We start from the raw sequence: 17,196 nt of genomic DNA on the forward strand, positions 1-17,196 counted from the left end.
TTTTCCAATGATTGCACGTTAGCAAGAAGAATGGATGGCAATGGGAGTTTACTCGCTCGCCTACGGATTCTCAGAAGGCTGCCCTCTCTGCGGCCCCTTTTCCTGTGTCTTTTCTTCACGCAAAAGGCGTGGATCTGGGCCTGTTCCAGTGAAAGCAGAATATCCTTCTCGTTGGACTCGTTAAAGGAAAAAGTTTCTTCAAGTCCGCGGTGAGTAATCGCTGTTTTCATGTCCAGACGTTCTTTTCGGTCATAAGAGACGGTCACAGCAACATTATGTACACAATAAGTAAAAAAAATAAGATACACAAACACAAAAAAAACTAACAAAATAGCACAATTGGTTGGGAGAATGTGAAACGTCAGCCATGTTCTTTGGCGCCAGACAATGAAAGCTCAATATTCAATGATATATATAGCTCAATATTCAATGATGACATTTTTCTAAAACAGGCTATAGGCTACATGTGCACTACCAAGTCAGAACAGTAGGCTAAGTTATGAGGGGGAAAGGGACCAAATTATTAGGGTGAGGCACATGGGCTACTAACAGCTTACTACACAACATACACTTAGTGTTAATTCCTTAGCTACAGAATACATATATCCATGGCATATTACATAACTTATGCAGTAGCATACAATTCATATTTGGACTCACCCTGTTGTGCTGTGCTCACTTGAACAGGAAGGTGGCGCGGCGATCCTTCTTGTGGGCAGATTTTGTCATCAAACTTTGTCATCAAAGTCTGCCATTCTCTGGATTTATGGTGCTTTCAAGACAACTGGGAATTCTGAAAAAAAGAAAGGTTGAATCATGACGTCAGTGATGGTCGTCAGGTCGGAGCTCTAGAAAGAGGCCAGAATTCCCGACTTGGAAGTCCGAGTTCACAGCGTATTTTCCTAGTCGGAGCTCGTTTTTTTCCCGAGTTCCCAGTTGTCTTGAACGTACCATAAATCCAGAGAATGGCAGACTTTGATGACAAAGGGAACTCACTGAAGTCTGGGATTTCCCAGTTCTGAGATTCCAGTTGTTTTGAATGTGGCAGAAGTCATGGGGAATTGACAGCATGACCAATGTATTCAAACTTTTCTGCCCCATGGTGTCCTTTTAAGCTTGGAAAAGAGACCCTTAAACCCAGAATTGGACCTGCATTTTGGAGCTGCCTTACTCAAGAAAAAGAGACCATGTTTGTCTTTCTTGGCTTTATTAACTCAGAGACATTTTTTTTACATTGTTTGCAAATTGATATGTGCACGTATTAATGCAAAAATAACATATAAAAAAGGGCAACAAAAACATTTTATTTTTTAAATATTGTTTAATCTTTTGTTAAACAGGTGAGGCTCAAAACAGATTGGGCTCTGATTGACAGGTAGCCACTGGTTGTTTATATCAGACTTGAACGTTGGCTATATGACGTACACACTGAGTATACCAAACATTAGGAACACCTTCGTAATATTGAATTGCACCCCTCTGGACTCTACAAGGTGTCGAAAGCATTCCACAGGGATGCTGGCCCATTTTGAGTTTACAAAGCATTAGGAACACCTGCTCTTTCGTTAGGAACACGTTAGGAACACCTGCTCTTTCGTTAGGAACACGTTAGGAACACCTGCTCCATGACATAGACTGACCAGGTGAATCCAGGTGAAAGCTATGATCCCTTATTGATGTAACTTGTTAAAGAAGGATTTTTAAGCCTTGAGACAGTTGAGACATGGATTGTGTATGTGTGCCATTCAGAGGGTGAAGGGCTAAGACAAAACATTGAAGTGCCTTTGAACGGGGTATGGTAGTAGGTGCCAGGAGCACCAGTTTGAGTGTGTCAAGAACTGCAATGCTGCTAGGTTTTTCACGCTCAACAGTTTCCTGTGAATGGTCCACCACCCAAAGGACATCCAGCCAACTTGACACAACTGTGGGAAGCACTGGAGTCAACAAGGGCCAGCATCCCTGTGGAATGCTTTCAACACCTTGTAGAGTCCAGCCCGACGAATTGAGGCTGTTCTGAGGGCAAAACTCAATAATAATAGTGTTTTACTCTCAGTGTATATGAAAGTATATATGGAAGTTCAGTTGTTTAAATTAATTCATCTACATACATTAGTCCCACATTGATGTGTACATTAAAATACAGTGTTACCAGATATTTTAGTACGCCAAACGATAGTTAAAAAACAACAAAACAACAAAATAAAAGAGAAATGCACTCTATACATGACTGAAACCATGAAAACCACATGGAAAAGAAGGACCAACTGCCATGGAAACCTCATGGGGGAAAAATATATATTTCTACATTTGAGGCCATTTTACTTTTCAGCTTCTCTCTCTGAATCGCTACAGAGTAACCGAATGTAGCAGGTGTAAAAGAAACGCCTGAGCGGGGTCAGTAGAAACCGGAAGAAACCGGTTTAAAGGCTTCATCTCTTCCTCTCTTTTTTTCCTGAAAACCGGATGATTTTGGTTTCTTCCGACCCACTACAGAGTCCCCCATTCCTTCACAAAGGAGCAAGAGGCTTAAATTAAAAGAAAGAAGAAAAGTTATTGAAGTCTTTTGATTGAGAAACCTTATGGTATAGACAAGACTAGAGCTCAGAGGATGATGTAAAGCTGTTTTGGTAATCTGATTATTGCATTTTCTGACTATGATATTAGTCATGCCTGGTGTGGGGTCTATAGAATATGATTCTAAAGTTCCTTTTTGCACCTGTAGATTTTTCATGCATGAGACTGCCGTGGTGGGAAGAAATGATCGGAATGAAACACTTATTTTGGGCTTCATGACCACACACACACATGCACACAGATAGCCAAAGTCTCTCAACCTCTATTTCTCCCAATAAATGTCCCACTCTCTTTGCTTGAATTCCAATACAATAAATTCCCTGTTAACCCCTCACCGTCAGAGATTGGGAAGGATTGGATGGATGTAAACAAGATGTTGAAAACGGCACCCCACATTGTTGAGCTATTGCTATATTGCTATCAAGAAGTATTTTCAGATGTGCGAGGGGGGAGCCAACAAGGGCAGAAGGAGGGACTAAATTATCAGATTGTAATCCAGCCTTTGAAACAGCCTTATAAATGTGATTTACACCACTGTCAGGATTTTGTCTGATAGATTTCCTTCATAAATGTGTGTTATGTTTTTATCTGACAGAAGCCCTTATACAGGTCATGGTACAAGAGCAACGATAAACTACGTCAAAAACATAAGGTAACTTTGATCGTCCTGATCCATTTCACCTCCCATAGTTCAAATCCTCCAATTCACCCTGTTCACCCAAGTAGAAACTAGAGGTTGAGTCTTTAGGATCTCTCTTGTAGCTCAAGTGTTTGTGATAGTCAAGGCTTTTCAGTTTCAAGCAAATGTTCAGTACTTCTCTAGTTCAAGTGACTAGCAATGTAAAAATAGTTCAAGAGCTGTTATGACTGCATAACGTATGATAGATCATACGTATGGCGGTGTAGACTTAAAAAAAATGGTATTGTGTTTGCCAATCTTTTGTACATTACTTCTTGTGTGGTGTAATGTGTCTCTTTAGGACATGTCAGCCCGGGGATCAGCGTCTCAGCTCCCCAAGGGCTACGAACCGGAACCCCTGGCCAAATATGGCACCCTGGACGTGGTGTTCGACTACGACTCCCAGGACCAGCGGCTAGCGGTGACGGTCACGGCCGCAACAGACATCCCAGCCCTCAAGCGTACAGGCAACGTTGCCTGGCAGGTACATCTGGTGCTGCTGCCCACAAAAAAGCAGAGGGCGAAGACGTGCATCCAGAAAGGGCCCTGCCCGGTCTTCACAGAGACCTTCCGCTTCAGTCACGTGGAGTCAGAGATGATCGGCAACTACTCCATTCGATTCCGTCTCTACAGCGTGCGGCGGATGAAGAAAGAGAAGGTGCTGGGAGAGAAGGTGTTCTACCTCACCAAGCTCAACCTGCAAGGCAAGATGTCGGTGCCGGTCATACTGGACCCCTGCTGTGCCTTCCCGGTGAGTAGATCAAAGGAAAAGCTAGGCCTCAACCATTTACTGTACACAACAGCTGTCATGGTAGAATGCTGTTCCTGGGGTAATTTTGTCATGTACTTACTAAGAACCTACCTGGATAATACATGAAGACTTCATTTCTTACATTCTGGTATTTGCCTGGATTCTTTTCCACATTTCAAAGATCAGTTATTTGATTTGAGTTATGTAGTTAAATAGTGAGAAATTGATGACCTGTGATAGTCAGCCCTTTGTAAAGGGTGATGAACATAGTCCAAAACTGAGAAACCCATACAAACCCTAACAACTTTCACAGTTTACTGTCCAATGCTGTCTCAAAAGTTTGTCAGAGCATGTCTGCCAGTTATTACAGTATTTCTGCATTTTTATTATAAGAACGTAGATTCCTTACCTTACTTCCTTACAAATTTCACTAACATTGAATCCTGGGCCCGTATTTATAAAGATCTAGGATCAAGTCACCCCCTGTCCATGCAGTTGCATTAATTATGACAAATTCAGGCAAAACTGATCCTATATCAGCACTCCTACTCTGAGATGCAGGCCCTGAAAATTCACTGACCTTCTTGTTGGTCCATCTGTCCACCCACGTGCTAGCAGGGCGGTGAATCCCAGGCTAGTATATCGGAGATGTCCTGCAGCGAAAGTGCCTCTTCATTCCAGTCAGCCAGCCAAGGCTCCACACCAGAGATCTTGGTAGGGCTCGTCTACAATGCTACCACGGGCCGTCTCTCAGTGGAGATCATCAAAGGCAGTCACTTCAAAAATCTGGCTGCCAACAAGCCACCCAGTAAGTACACTAAGACATTCTTCTGGTTGCTTGTCAACACTTTGCCAATAATAGTCAGTGTCACCTGAGTCCAGTTTTCATTTAACGATAATGAGAGTCCTGGCTTTCAGATCTGGTCTCGGTCACTTGAAGGACCAGACTAGCACTGGATAGATCAAGTGAAGCAACATTGAATGAGGAATTTTCTTGTAACTAGCAGTAATATGTGTTTGTCAAGATCATACATTTCTGTGCAACTGTTGATTTAAGCAAAAAAAAGTGTGATGGGTCCACGCTCAAAAAGATATTGCATAAAACTTACTTTTTACTGCACCAGGATAGCATACACAGACGTTTTGGCCTAACAGCATTCCTCAGTGTGTAGGTTATTTTTCAATCAGAAACATAATTTATAGGTATGGCCCTTTTTTTGGGGATTCCTTTCCATCCCACCTTACAAGGCAGATATAACACCTTCTTACACCACGTGTGAACTAATTGTCACGTGCATACCATAATCACCTAAAGTAATTATCAAATTATCCTAAATAAATTCCCAACCATGTGGATTGGCTATAAATTAAATGTCTGTTGACACATAGCACCATTGTCATTAGCAGTATATGTTGAATTGTATAAGCAATTTAGATTTTAGCTGCCATGTATACTGAAATAAAACTAAAGTCAGAAGTCTACGCTTTGAGGAACCAATTTATTTGGATAATTATTATCATTAGCTCAAGCACACACTTTTTTAAAGTGATATTCTGTTTTTGGATTTATATTATATCTACATACAGTTGAAGTCAGAAGTTTACATACACCTTAGCCAAATAAATTTAAACTCAGTTTTTCACAATTACTGACATTTTAATCCTAGTAAAAATGCCCTGTTTTAGGTCAGATAGGATCACCACTTTATTTGAAGAATGTGAAATGTCAGAATAATAGCAGAGAGATTGATTTATTTCAGCACATTCCCAGTGGGTCAGAAGTTTACATACACTCAATTAGTATTTGGTAGCATTGCCTTTAAATTATGGGTCAAACGTTTCAGGTAGCCTTCCACAAGCTCCCCACAGTAAGTTGGGTGAATTTTGGCCCATTCCTCCTGACAGAGCTTGTGTAACTGTGTCAGGTTTGTAGGCCTCCTTGCTCGCACACACTTTTCAGTTCTGCCCAGACATTTTCTGTTGGATTGAGGTCAGGGCTTTGTGATGGCCACTCCAATACCTTGACTTTGTTGTCCTTAAGCCATTTTGCCACAACTTTGGAAGTATGCTTGGGGTCATTGTCCATTTGGAAGACCCATTTGCGACCGAGCTTTAACTTCCTGACTGATGTCTTGAGATGTTGCTTCAATATATCCACATAATTTTCTTCCCTCATGATGCCATCTATTTTTGGAAGTGCACCAGCCCCTCCTGCAGCATAGCACCCCCACAACATGATGCTGCCACCCCCGTGCTTCACGGTTGGGATGGTGTTCTTCAGCTGGCAAGCCTCCCCCGTTTTCCTCCAAACATAACGATGGTCATTATGGCCAAACAGGTCTATTTTTGTTTCATCAGACCGGAGGACATTTCTCCAAAAAGTACAATCTTTGTCCCCATGTGCAGTTGCAAACCGTAGTCCGGCTTTTTTATGGCGGTTTTGGAGCAGTGGCTACTTCCGTGCTGGGCGGTCTTTCAGGTTATGTCGATATAGAACTTGTTTTACTTTGGATTTAGATACTTTTGTACCTGTTGACTCCAGCATCTTCACAAGGTCCTATGCTGTTGTTCTGGGATTGATTTGCACTTTTCGCACCAAAGTACGTTCATCTCTAGGAGACAGAACACGTCTCCTTCCTAAGTTGTATGAAGGTTGTGTGGTCCCATGGTGTTTATATTTGCATACAATTGTTTGTACAGATGAACGTGGTACCTTCAGACTTTTGGAAATTGCTCCCAAGGATGAACCAGACTTGTGGAAGTCTACAATTGTTTTCTGAAGTCTGGTCTGATTTCTTTTGATTTTCCCATGATGTCAAGCAAAGATGCACTGAGTTTGAAGGTAGGCCAAGAAATACATCCACAGGTACACCTCCAATTGACTCAAATTATTTAAATTAGCCTATCAAAGCCATGACATAATTTTCTTTAATTTTCCAAGCTGTTTAAAGTCACAGTCAACTTAGTGTATGTAAACTTCTGACCAACTTGAATTATGATGCAGGGAATTATAAGTGAAATAATCTGTCTGTAAACAATTGTTGGAAAAATTACTTGTGTCATGCACAAAGTAGATGTCCTAACCGACTTGCCAAAACTGTATTTTGTTAACAAGAAATTTATGGAGTGGTTGAAAAACGAGTTTTAATGACTCCAACCTAAGTGTATGTAATCTTCCGACTTCAACTCTACTTCCATGGTTGGTTAAATTTACTCTCCCCTTCAGCTGCCCCTAATTTATCAATTTTAAAACTTCCGAGTCGATATACAACAATATTATGAGCAACGCGCATGCCCTGCCCACCTGAGGATCTGACTTTTTCAGCCATCTATTTCCTGTGTTTGAGGGGTGCAAAATCCACTTGTCACTTACATCTCGCTGGATTGATTGCTTTAATTTTACACCTGTGACTCTATCGTATTCTTGCTTGTGCCTTTTATTTTTCCCCGTTAACATTACGACCGTGGAATTGTTTGTAATGACCTGTCATTATACCCTGATGAAGACAGCTTGTCTGTCGAAACGTTGGACATAAATATTTTTGCATCTGAGCTCCTAGAGTGTGCGGCTCTCCTTTATTTTTTAAGTGTTTCACTCCGCTAGCCAGCACCTCGCCTAAATAGGTGTGCGTTTCTTTCGCCTCTAGATTGTAATGACCTGTCCAACACACCCTGGTAATGGCTGAAATGGGCTAAATAGAACATATTGTCTTACCGTTGAATTTATTAGAATGCAAAAGCTTTGTCGAAGATTTAACGCTCTGTCTTGACACTTACATCACAAGAAACAGAACAAAGATAACTTTATTTTGTATTATTTATACAGTTGAAGTAGATTACACACTTCTGAAAATGAACACTCGGATTATAGTGAGTGATATTATGTCTGATCTCGCAAACAACGTAAAGTATGTTTAGATAGGTGTAATCTCGAGCTAAGCGTGTAGATTTTTTATTATTAATACAGTTGAAATGTTTACAAATTTACATTTTCATTTAGCAGACGCTCTTTTCCAGAGCGACTTACTAATTGGTGCATTCACCTTATGATATCCAGTGGAACAACCACTTTACAATAGTACATCTATATCTTTTTGGGGGATGAGGGTGGGGGGGGTTTAGAAGGATTACTTAATCCTATCCCAGGTATTCCTTAAAGAGGTGAGGTTTCAGGTGTCTCCGGAAGGTGGTGATTGACTCCGCTGTCCTGGCGTCGTGAGGGAGCTTGTTCCACCATTGGGGCGCCAGAGCAGCGAACAGTTTTGACTGGGCTGAGCGGGAACTGTGCTTCCGCAGAGGTAGGGAGGCGAGCAGCCAGAGGTGGATGAACGCAGTGCCCTTCTTTGGGTGTAGGGACTGATCAGAGCCTGAAGGTACGGAGGTGCCATTCCCCTCACAGCTCCGTAGGCAAGCACCATGGTCTTGTAGCAGATGCGAGCTTCAACTGGAAGCCAGTGGAGTGTGCGGAAGAGCGGGGTGACGTGAGAGAACTTGGGAAGGTTGAACACCAGACGGGCTGCGGCGTTCTGGATGAGTTGTAGGGGTTTAATGGCACAGGCAGGGAGCCCCGCCAACAGCGAGTTGCAGTAATCCAGACGGGAGATGACAAGTGCCTGGATTAGGACCTGCGCCGCTTCCTGTGTGAGGCAGGGTCGAACTCTGCGAATGTTGTAGAGCATGAACCTCCAGGATCGGGTCACCGCCTTGATGTTAGCGGCAAACTACAGGGTGTTGTCCAGGGTCACGCCAAGGCTCTTAGCACTCTGGGAGGAGGACACAATGGAGTTGTCAACCGTGATGGCGAGATCATGGAACGGGCAGTCCTTCCCCGGGAGGAAGAGCAGCTCCGTCTTGCCGAGGTTCAGCTTGAGGTGGTGATCCGTCATCCACATTGATATGTCTGCCAGACATGCAGAGATGCGATTCGCCACCTGGTTACCAGAAGGGGGAAAGGAGAAGATTAATTGTGTGTCGTCTGCGTAGCAATGATAGGAGAGACCATGTGAGGATATGACAGAGCCAAGTGACTTGGTGTATAGCGAGAATAGGAGAGGGCCTAGAACTGAGCCCTGGGGGACACCAGTGGTGAGAGCACGTGGTGCGGAGACGGATTCTCGCCCTGGTAGGAGCGACCTGTCAGGTAGGACGCAATCCAAGAGTGAGCCGCGCCGGAGGTGTCCAACTCGGAGAGGGTGGAGAGGAGGATCTGATGGTTCACAGTATCAAAGTTAGATTACACACTTCCGAAAATGAACACTCGGATTATAGTGAGTGATATTATGTCTGATCTCACAAAACAATGTAAAATATGTTTAGATTGGTATAACCTAGAGCCATGCGTGTTGATTTTTTTATCTGAGGGTATCCTGCTATTGAAACACTTGTTGAATTATGCAAGAAAACGTGACAACAACAGTAACTTATGAAGCAGTCTAGACAGCGTAGGTGAGTGTACGTAGGGCAGACAGAGCTAGGTATTACTACACTTTTGGAGCTAGAAACACAAGCATTTAGCTGCACCTGCGATAACATCTACAAATCTGTGTACGCGACCAATAAACTTTGATTTTATGATTTGATTTGAGCAAGTGTTTGGTGGATGCAACCCTGATCCACCTTTTTATGTTAATGTTTCATATACTGTATGCAAATACAGCCGACACATTTCTTTATTTTAACACAAAATATCAAAAAATATACCTGATACAATAAGAAAATGTATATATGAGTGCATTCTAAGGAGAAAAATTTTGACATTTGACAATAGATCTAATACCTGTGTCATGACTTTCCCTCCTGGGTGAGGATCAAAGAGAGCCCCCGCTCTCTCCCACCAGAGAGGAAGGGGGGAAGTGGGCCGGTCTTATGACTTCAACAACCAGTCGTAGACTCTCTCTCTCTGGACCTGCAATATGGAAAAGGAAAAAATCCTTTGTGTGTAGAGAGAGAATCTGCCGCCAAAACTCTAACATCCAAAAGTGGATAATGAAACAATATTCCTAAAATAAAGAATGTGGGAAATGGTTGGTGGGGATCCAAACAGTAAATCCTGTCAAAAGTGTATTTTGTGATATCATTAGGGACGGTATAACTAAATAACTGTAACTCTACAAATGTATACGTCCCAGTTAGCCGATTTACATCTAAATGTTGTAAAACTTATATGATTCAATACGAAGCTATTTGTGTGAATATGAAATGTGATTTTAACCTTCTAGAGGAGAATTGTTTTTCATGTAAGCTTTTGCAGAGTCAGTGACCACGTCCATGTGAGCACAGACATTGTGGCAACGTGATGGAACCGCCCTCCAAGGCGAGTCCATAAAAGGACTGCTAACAATTTACATTAGACCAGAAAGCATGGAGCAGTGGCTATATGTTGAAATGGTTTAAAACTACCAGGCCAGAAAATGATAAGACTCAAACTTTCGAGTGAAGCAGTTAAATACTACATCAGTCTGCAGCTGTTTAAGTACTTTAGTCTAGTAAACTCGACCAAGACCATCGCGTGTGTACCTCTGATGTATGCAGTCTAACAAACGCTCAGAGACAAAGAGGTCAACTACAACTGAGGACATTGTGACCTCTGGTGGACAAACAGAGACTTACACAACCAGAGGCTTTGGGTCGAACTATTCGTCACAGACGGATCGAGTGGTTTCAACAGAGAGCAGACAGACAAAGACTTCTAAGCGTAAATATACACTACCGTTCAAAAGTTTGGGGTCAGCATCCCAAAGTCATCTCTTCACTGTTGATGTTGAGACTGGTGTTTTGCGGGTACTATTTAATGAAGCTGCCAGTTGAGGACTTATGAGGACTTACGTTGTTCTCTTATTCAGGCAAAAATTATACATTTATTCATTGGATGGTTCTCTCATGGATTCAGTTCCCGCCTAAAAATATCTTGGTCCTGTTTCCCGATAGCGATGGAACTTAGGCTTAGCGTGTTTTAACGATGCATCTTTCCTACAACTGCCGAAGATGTAACACGCATTTCCCAAAACAACATGCAGAGAGAACGTTTGCTAAGTGCGTTGTTGAGGCATGTGTCGATACTGATAGGATCGAAAGAAAGGCAGGGCTGCTCCCTTTCTAATCTTACCTTAAAATTATAATTATTCCACAATACTGACGACGAATCAGCTCCTATAGAGATATAATCACCTATGGCTACAAAAATTGAGGCGGCTTATTTTAATGCTTGCCCTATAATAATGAACTAAATCAAGATGTGGCATCATTGCATACATTACACATCATGAAATATATTGAGCCAAAAATGTGACAGTAGCGTACAAATAGCTAAATAAAACTCAATAAAATGAATTAACATTAAACTGATTTCAATATCATTCAAATACACTGAGTAAGCCAAACATTACGAACACCTTCCTAATATTCAGCTAAAAATCCTTTAACCTGTCTCCTCCCCTTCATCTACACTCATTGAAGTGGATTTAACAAGTGACATCAATAAGGGATCATAGCTTTCACCTGGATTCACCTGGCTACATATAATGCATTCGGGAAAGTATTTAGACCCCTTGACCTTTTCCACATTTTGTTACGTTACAGCCTTATTCTAAAATTATTTTTCCTCATCAATCTACACCACAAGGATGGTGCCAGGTTTCCTCCAGACGTGACGCTTGGCATCCAGACCAAAGTTTCAATCTTGATTTCATCAGACCAGAGAATCTTGTTTCTCATGGTCTAAGAACCCTTTAGGTACCTTTTGGGCAAACTCCAAGCGGGCTATCATGTGCCTTTTACCGAGGAGTGGCTTCCGTCTGGCCACTCTACCATAAAGGCCTGATTGTTGGAGTGCTGCAGAGATGGTTGTCCTTCTGGAAGTTTCTCTAATCTCCACAGAAGAACTCTGGAGCTCTGTCAGAGTGACCATCGGGTTCTTGATCACCTCCATGACCAAGGCCCTTCTCCCCCAATTGCTCAGTTTGGTTGGGCGGCCAGCTCTAGTTAGAGTCTTGGTGGTTCCAAACTTCTTCCATTTAAGAATGATGGAGTCTACTGTGTTCTGGGGACCTTCAATGCTGCAGAAATGTGTTGGTACTCTTTCCCAGATCTGGGCCTCGACATAATCCTGTCTTGGAGCTCTAAGGACAATTCCTTCAATCTCATGGCTTGTTTTTGCTCTGATATGCACTGTCAACTGTGGGACCTTTTATAGACAGGTGTGTGCCTTTCCGAATCATGTCCAATCAATTGAATTTACCACAGGTGGACCCAAATTAAGTTGTAGAAACATATCAATGAAAACAGGATGCATCTGAGCTCAATTTCGAGTCTCATAGCAAAGGGTCTGAATGCTTATTTAAATAATGTATTTCTTATTTTTATATGTAATAAATTTACAAACATTTCTAAAAACCTGTTATCGCTTTGTCAGTATGTGGTATTGTGTGTAGATTGATGAGGATTTGTATTTAATTTGATGAATTTTAGAATAAGGCTGTAACGTAACAAAATGTGGAAAAGTCAAGGAAAGAGCAGATGTCCTTAATGTTTTGTATATTCGGTCTATGTATTTATCTTTTAATACACTCATCTCGGTTTTCTTTTGAAGCGTCTTCTCTTGTTTTGCAAAGAATGGACAAGTTTGTATCTAGTGTTCCATATATTCTAAAATCTGCATATTTTGTGTTTCCACCAAACAAACTTGTTGCAGATAAAAATCAGTGCGTGATGAGGTAGTACACACAAAATGTATGTTTTCGCCTACGTTTTAATATCCCGCTAAAGAATTTAAATTTCAAAGTTTTTCCATCACATTTTCATCTCTACTGCTAGTTTTGTTACAAAAATTTGGCATTAAATAGTAAATGTGCCTACTCTCGTCTTGGCATGTCTGCTGTAGCCAACAGCTCACAGATTTTTTTATATGGTATGACTTTCCTTGCACAAAAACTGTGGATGCTGTTTTACTGTAACATTCGTTCTGAAGTTATCAGCGGTCACAGAAAGACAAACATTTAGATTTCGTGTTTAGCGGAGATCTTGTGTGTAAAGGAAGGTCAAAAACGCATCTAACGACTTACTTAGCTATTTTAAGAGTGGTCTGAGGCAGTTAAGTAACAAGCATTTTGAAGAGCAACTTTAGTAACGTTGGTGTTATAGTGTGGATGCTATATAAATAATTCCTACTGAATAGGTGGTGTACTTAACTGCAGTATAGTATTATTACTATCAAATCAAATCAAATGTTATTAGGCACATGCGCCGAATACAATAGGTGTATGCCTTACAGTGAAATTCTTACTTACAAGCCCCTAACCAAGAATGCTGTTTAAAAAATATGAATAAGAATAAGAGATAAAAGTAACAAGTAGTTAAAGAGCAACAGTAAAATAACAATAACAAGACAATATACAGGTACAGAGTCAATGTGCGGGGGCACCGGATAGTCCAGGTAAAAATTACTATTCATGGGAGTATGGTTATCATGGACATTGGTGTTGACCGTGACCTTTATATGCCTGTGATGTCATCACCCAGATTTGGCACAGCATTAATGGGACTCTACCTCATGTTGAGTTGCGTATATCGCACTCCTGTTTTCTACCGTTTGTACATGGCTTTATTTTGTAGTTTGCAAGGCAATAAACATTGAAACGGGTGTGGCTAATCCTTGTAAAGTTACCACAGATGATTTAGGAAACAGCTCGAAGATTTAACGATGCTCCTACAAAGGTTCTAACGATGAACGTAGCCTTATGATACTTTTGGGAAATCGGGCCCAGGGCATTTGGATTGACAAAGATTTAACTTTAAAAAAACATACGGATTTAAAGTGAGCTTTTTTTCATGGATCATGCCTTTCCCTTAACACCAGGAAGCAGATTGTACAGCCAACCGTCCTGCCAGTTCTCAACTATGGTGACACCATCTATCACAATGCAGCAGCCACTACTCTAAAACCCTTAGATGCCGTTTACCACAGCGCTCTTCACTTTATCACAAGTGACAGGTTTACAGGTTTAGTACACATCCTTGCATCCTGTATCAGAAGATCGGAAGATCACTTCATGAATCCCTTTTTGTTTACAAAGCTCCGCTGCACAAGCTTCCAGCTTATCTTGCCTAAAAAATATAAATAAAAATATGAGGCACCAAACCCATTTACAGGGTGTAACGGCTGTCTGAAGAAGTAGACCAAGGCGCAGCGTGTTGTGTGCTCATATTTAATTGTAATCGAGACACTTTGAACAAAACAAGAAAATGGCAGCCAAACAGTTCTGTCAGGTATAACAAAACAATAAAAAGAAAATTAACTACCCACAAACCCCAAAGGAAAACAGGCTGCCTAAGTATGACTCCCAATCAGCGACAACGATATACAGCTGTCCCTGATTGAGAGCCATACCAGGCCAAAACAAAGAAATACAAAGCATAGAAAAACGGACATAGAATGCCCACCCAAATCACACCCTGACCAAACCTAAATAGAGACATAAAAAAGGCTCTCTCAGGTCAGGGCGTGACACAGGGTTAATTAACTCTTGAAGTCCCACTAGTCTCCACGGAGCTAGGAAAAGTTTTGGAATGGCCTATAAGGCTCTTGATTCCCTACAGCAGTTTAGGAATCTGGTGATGAATGTGTTAAATGAGAGTTGTAATTGTTTTGATTGAGTATAAACATGTGTATGTATTGTTGAAATTGTGGTGCTGAATTTATAAATTGTTGTTTTATTTGTATTTTATTGGAAATATCCATTGATATTGTTGAATTGTTGTCTTCAGGGCACAATTGTAAATGAGACCCTGGTCTCAATGGGTTCCACTGAATAAATAAAGGTTCGATAAAATAATGCAGTTGAATCCCGCTATTCGTTCATTCTACTAGATGAAAAGACAAAATTAGTAAGACATTCTGGCATTTAAAGCATACAACATTTTGAAAATTGTACATAATATAAAGCTTTCTATTTTTGCGTACCCAAAATCCCTGCTATTTAGAACCCAAGTACGGGTATTTGGACAAAACCAATATCCCGGCCTTCGCATTCAGGGTAAACTCTGTTTTTGAAGAACATATTGTATAAGTTATAGTTCTTTTTGATTCATGTCAAAAAGAATGAACTTGAGTTTGACAATAATATTACCTACATCTCAGGTTAGTGTGTCTTGGGTCACATCCATCAAATTCCTTGCAAGATCATGTCATCGAGGGACCAATGGCGGTTCTAGACCATTTCAACTGGGGGGGCCAAGCTGGGGCCAGTTGTACTGTTAGAGGGGCAGTTACATTAGACGTTACTGTTGTCATATTGTTTCCTTCACTGCATTGCAGGCATTAGCAGGCAAAAGACCATGTTCATAATCATCATCGTTGCCACTGTCTAATAACGAATGTAAAAAAAGAACGATAGCAAATTTAGTTATGTAAAAATTATTTCATACTCCACATTTAGGGGGGCCACAAGGGGGTCCAAAATTGTTGTCACTGGGGCACTGGCCCCCCCCAGAACCGCTAGTGCGAGGGACCCCCTACCCCTGAAAATTGACATTTCCTATTGTTTTATTATTATCATGCCACAATTGAAAATATTTAGTTCATGTACCTCTTTAATTTCAGGAAATTATCAAATATGTAGGCCATATGAAGTTGTCTGAGCACTACCTTGCTGCAAACTGTCCCCCTGTTTTTACCCCCTTTACCCTTCATCTCCCTTCCAACTCCAAAAAATGACCAGAGGCTCCAGCAAGTTTGTGTGATACTGATGACCTTCTGACCCTGTTTCTCTCTCCTGCTGTTGTTTGTGTTCCCACTTTCTCTCTCTTTGTTTTGTCTGCTCCTGAACTCTCTCACCCCAACTATTGACATCTTGGTCCATTGTTTCTCTTACTGCTTACCAACCCTTGTTGTCAGATGGGCTGTTCTGTTGTCTAAAACACTTGATAGGTGGCCAGGTTTATATTATCAGAGGTGAGTCTCTTTGGCTAGCAGACTGAGGTGTCTGCCAGCTCCCAACTATCAGTGTTGGACACTGTCTATCTGTCTCTGTCTGTCTCTGTTTCTGTCTTTCATTAGTTTTCTTTCGTTCTTTCTTTCTCTCTCTCTCTCTGCACTGAGATGTAAGTAGACTAGAAAGTCGCAATGTATTCTCATGGATGCAGGTTGTCAGGCTGCCAATAAAATACATACATTTTCAATGTCAATTCTTAGTAAATGTGAGTTGAATAATTGTGATTTGACAGTGGCACATCTAAGATGAGAAAACCTACAAAATGTACCAAAAAACCTACAGCTCACCATTATATTAAATGTCACCCAACCACAAACGATAAAGATCACTGACTAGGACCAGATATAGGCAATACTTGGCCTTAATTTGTTAACCTTATCATACTGCATATAATGCAGCAGGTAGCCTAGCGGTTAAGAACATTGGGCCAGTAACTGAAAGGGCGCTGGTTTGAATCCCCGAGCCGACTAGGTGAAAAATCTGTCAATATGCCCTTGAGCTAGTCACTTAACCCCAATTGCTCCTGTAAGTCGCTCTGGATAAGAGCATCTGCTAAATGACTAAAATGTAAAAATGACTCATCCATGAAGAACATTGGGTAGCACTTTATAATAACTCCATGTAATAAAGCATTTATTATGGATTTGTAAATTGTTTATTCATAATTTATTAATCATTACTCCATTCATAACATTTAATTTAGGTCCTTATAAACTATTTAATAATCATTAGTTAAGCGTTGTTGCATGGCCTCATCTAAAGTGTGGGCTATTTATACTTTATAAGTACTTTATAAATGTTTTGAGTGACCAGTGTAATTTCTCACAAAAATATGGACATGCCATTGGTAGATGCTCCTTAAGGTCTCCAAATAGCCTAAAACAGTGGTGGACAACATACGGGGGAGGTTTGAGTAAAAACTTTATTTGGGGGGATGGGTGATTATTTTGGGTTAGCAAAACACTACAGGCCACTCTTGAACGTCTGACACTAGATATAAAGTATGTAGAAATTATAATGGACCCATATGTTTTCAAGTAACTGCTTTTTTCTAGGCTGCAAATTGCTTTTGACTAAGAAATTGGTCGCAAAAAAATTGTCCCTCCTCTGAATTTGGAAATCCCAATGTGGCCATCAAGCCAAAATCATTGCCCACCCCTGGCCTAGAACATATCATTGGTAAAAGAATAAGCACACAACACTGG

At 41.0% G+C, this 17,196-nt stretch overlaps 1 protein-coding gene across 2 annotated transcripts in view; it reads left to right on the plus strand.

Moving 5' to 3' along the window:
* The window catches only part of syt14a (synaptotagmin XIVa), a 239,762-nt gene that overhangs the window by 207,399 nt on the left and 15,167 nt on the right, over positions 1-17,196 (plus strand). Inside the window, exons 6-8 of one of the 2 annotated variants that reach the window (XM_029766857.1) lie at positions 3,170-3,226; positions 3,555-4,004; positions 4,620-4,812. In XM_029766857.1, the coding sequence (XP_029622717.1) occupies positions 3,170-3,226; positions 3,555-4,004; positions 4,620-4,812 (700 nt within the window). The remainder of the gene's footprint in view (positions 1-3,169; positions 3,227-3,554; positions 4,005-4,619; positions 4,813-17,196) is intronic. The other variant, XM_029766858.1, reaches the window with a different exon arrangement.

This window comes from Salmo trutta, chromosome 12, assembly GCF_901001165.1.
Source record: "Salmo trutta chromosome 12, fSalTru1.1, whole genome shotgun sequence".
Taxonomy (NCBI): Eukaryota; Metazoa; Chordata; class Actinopteri; order Salmoniformes; family Salmonidae; genus Salmo; species Salmo trutta.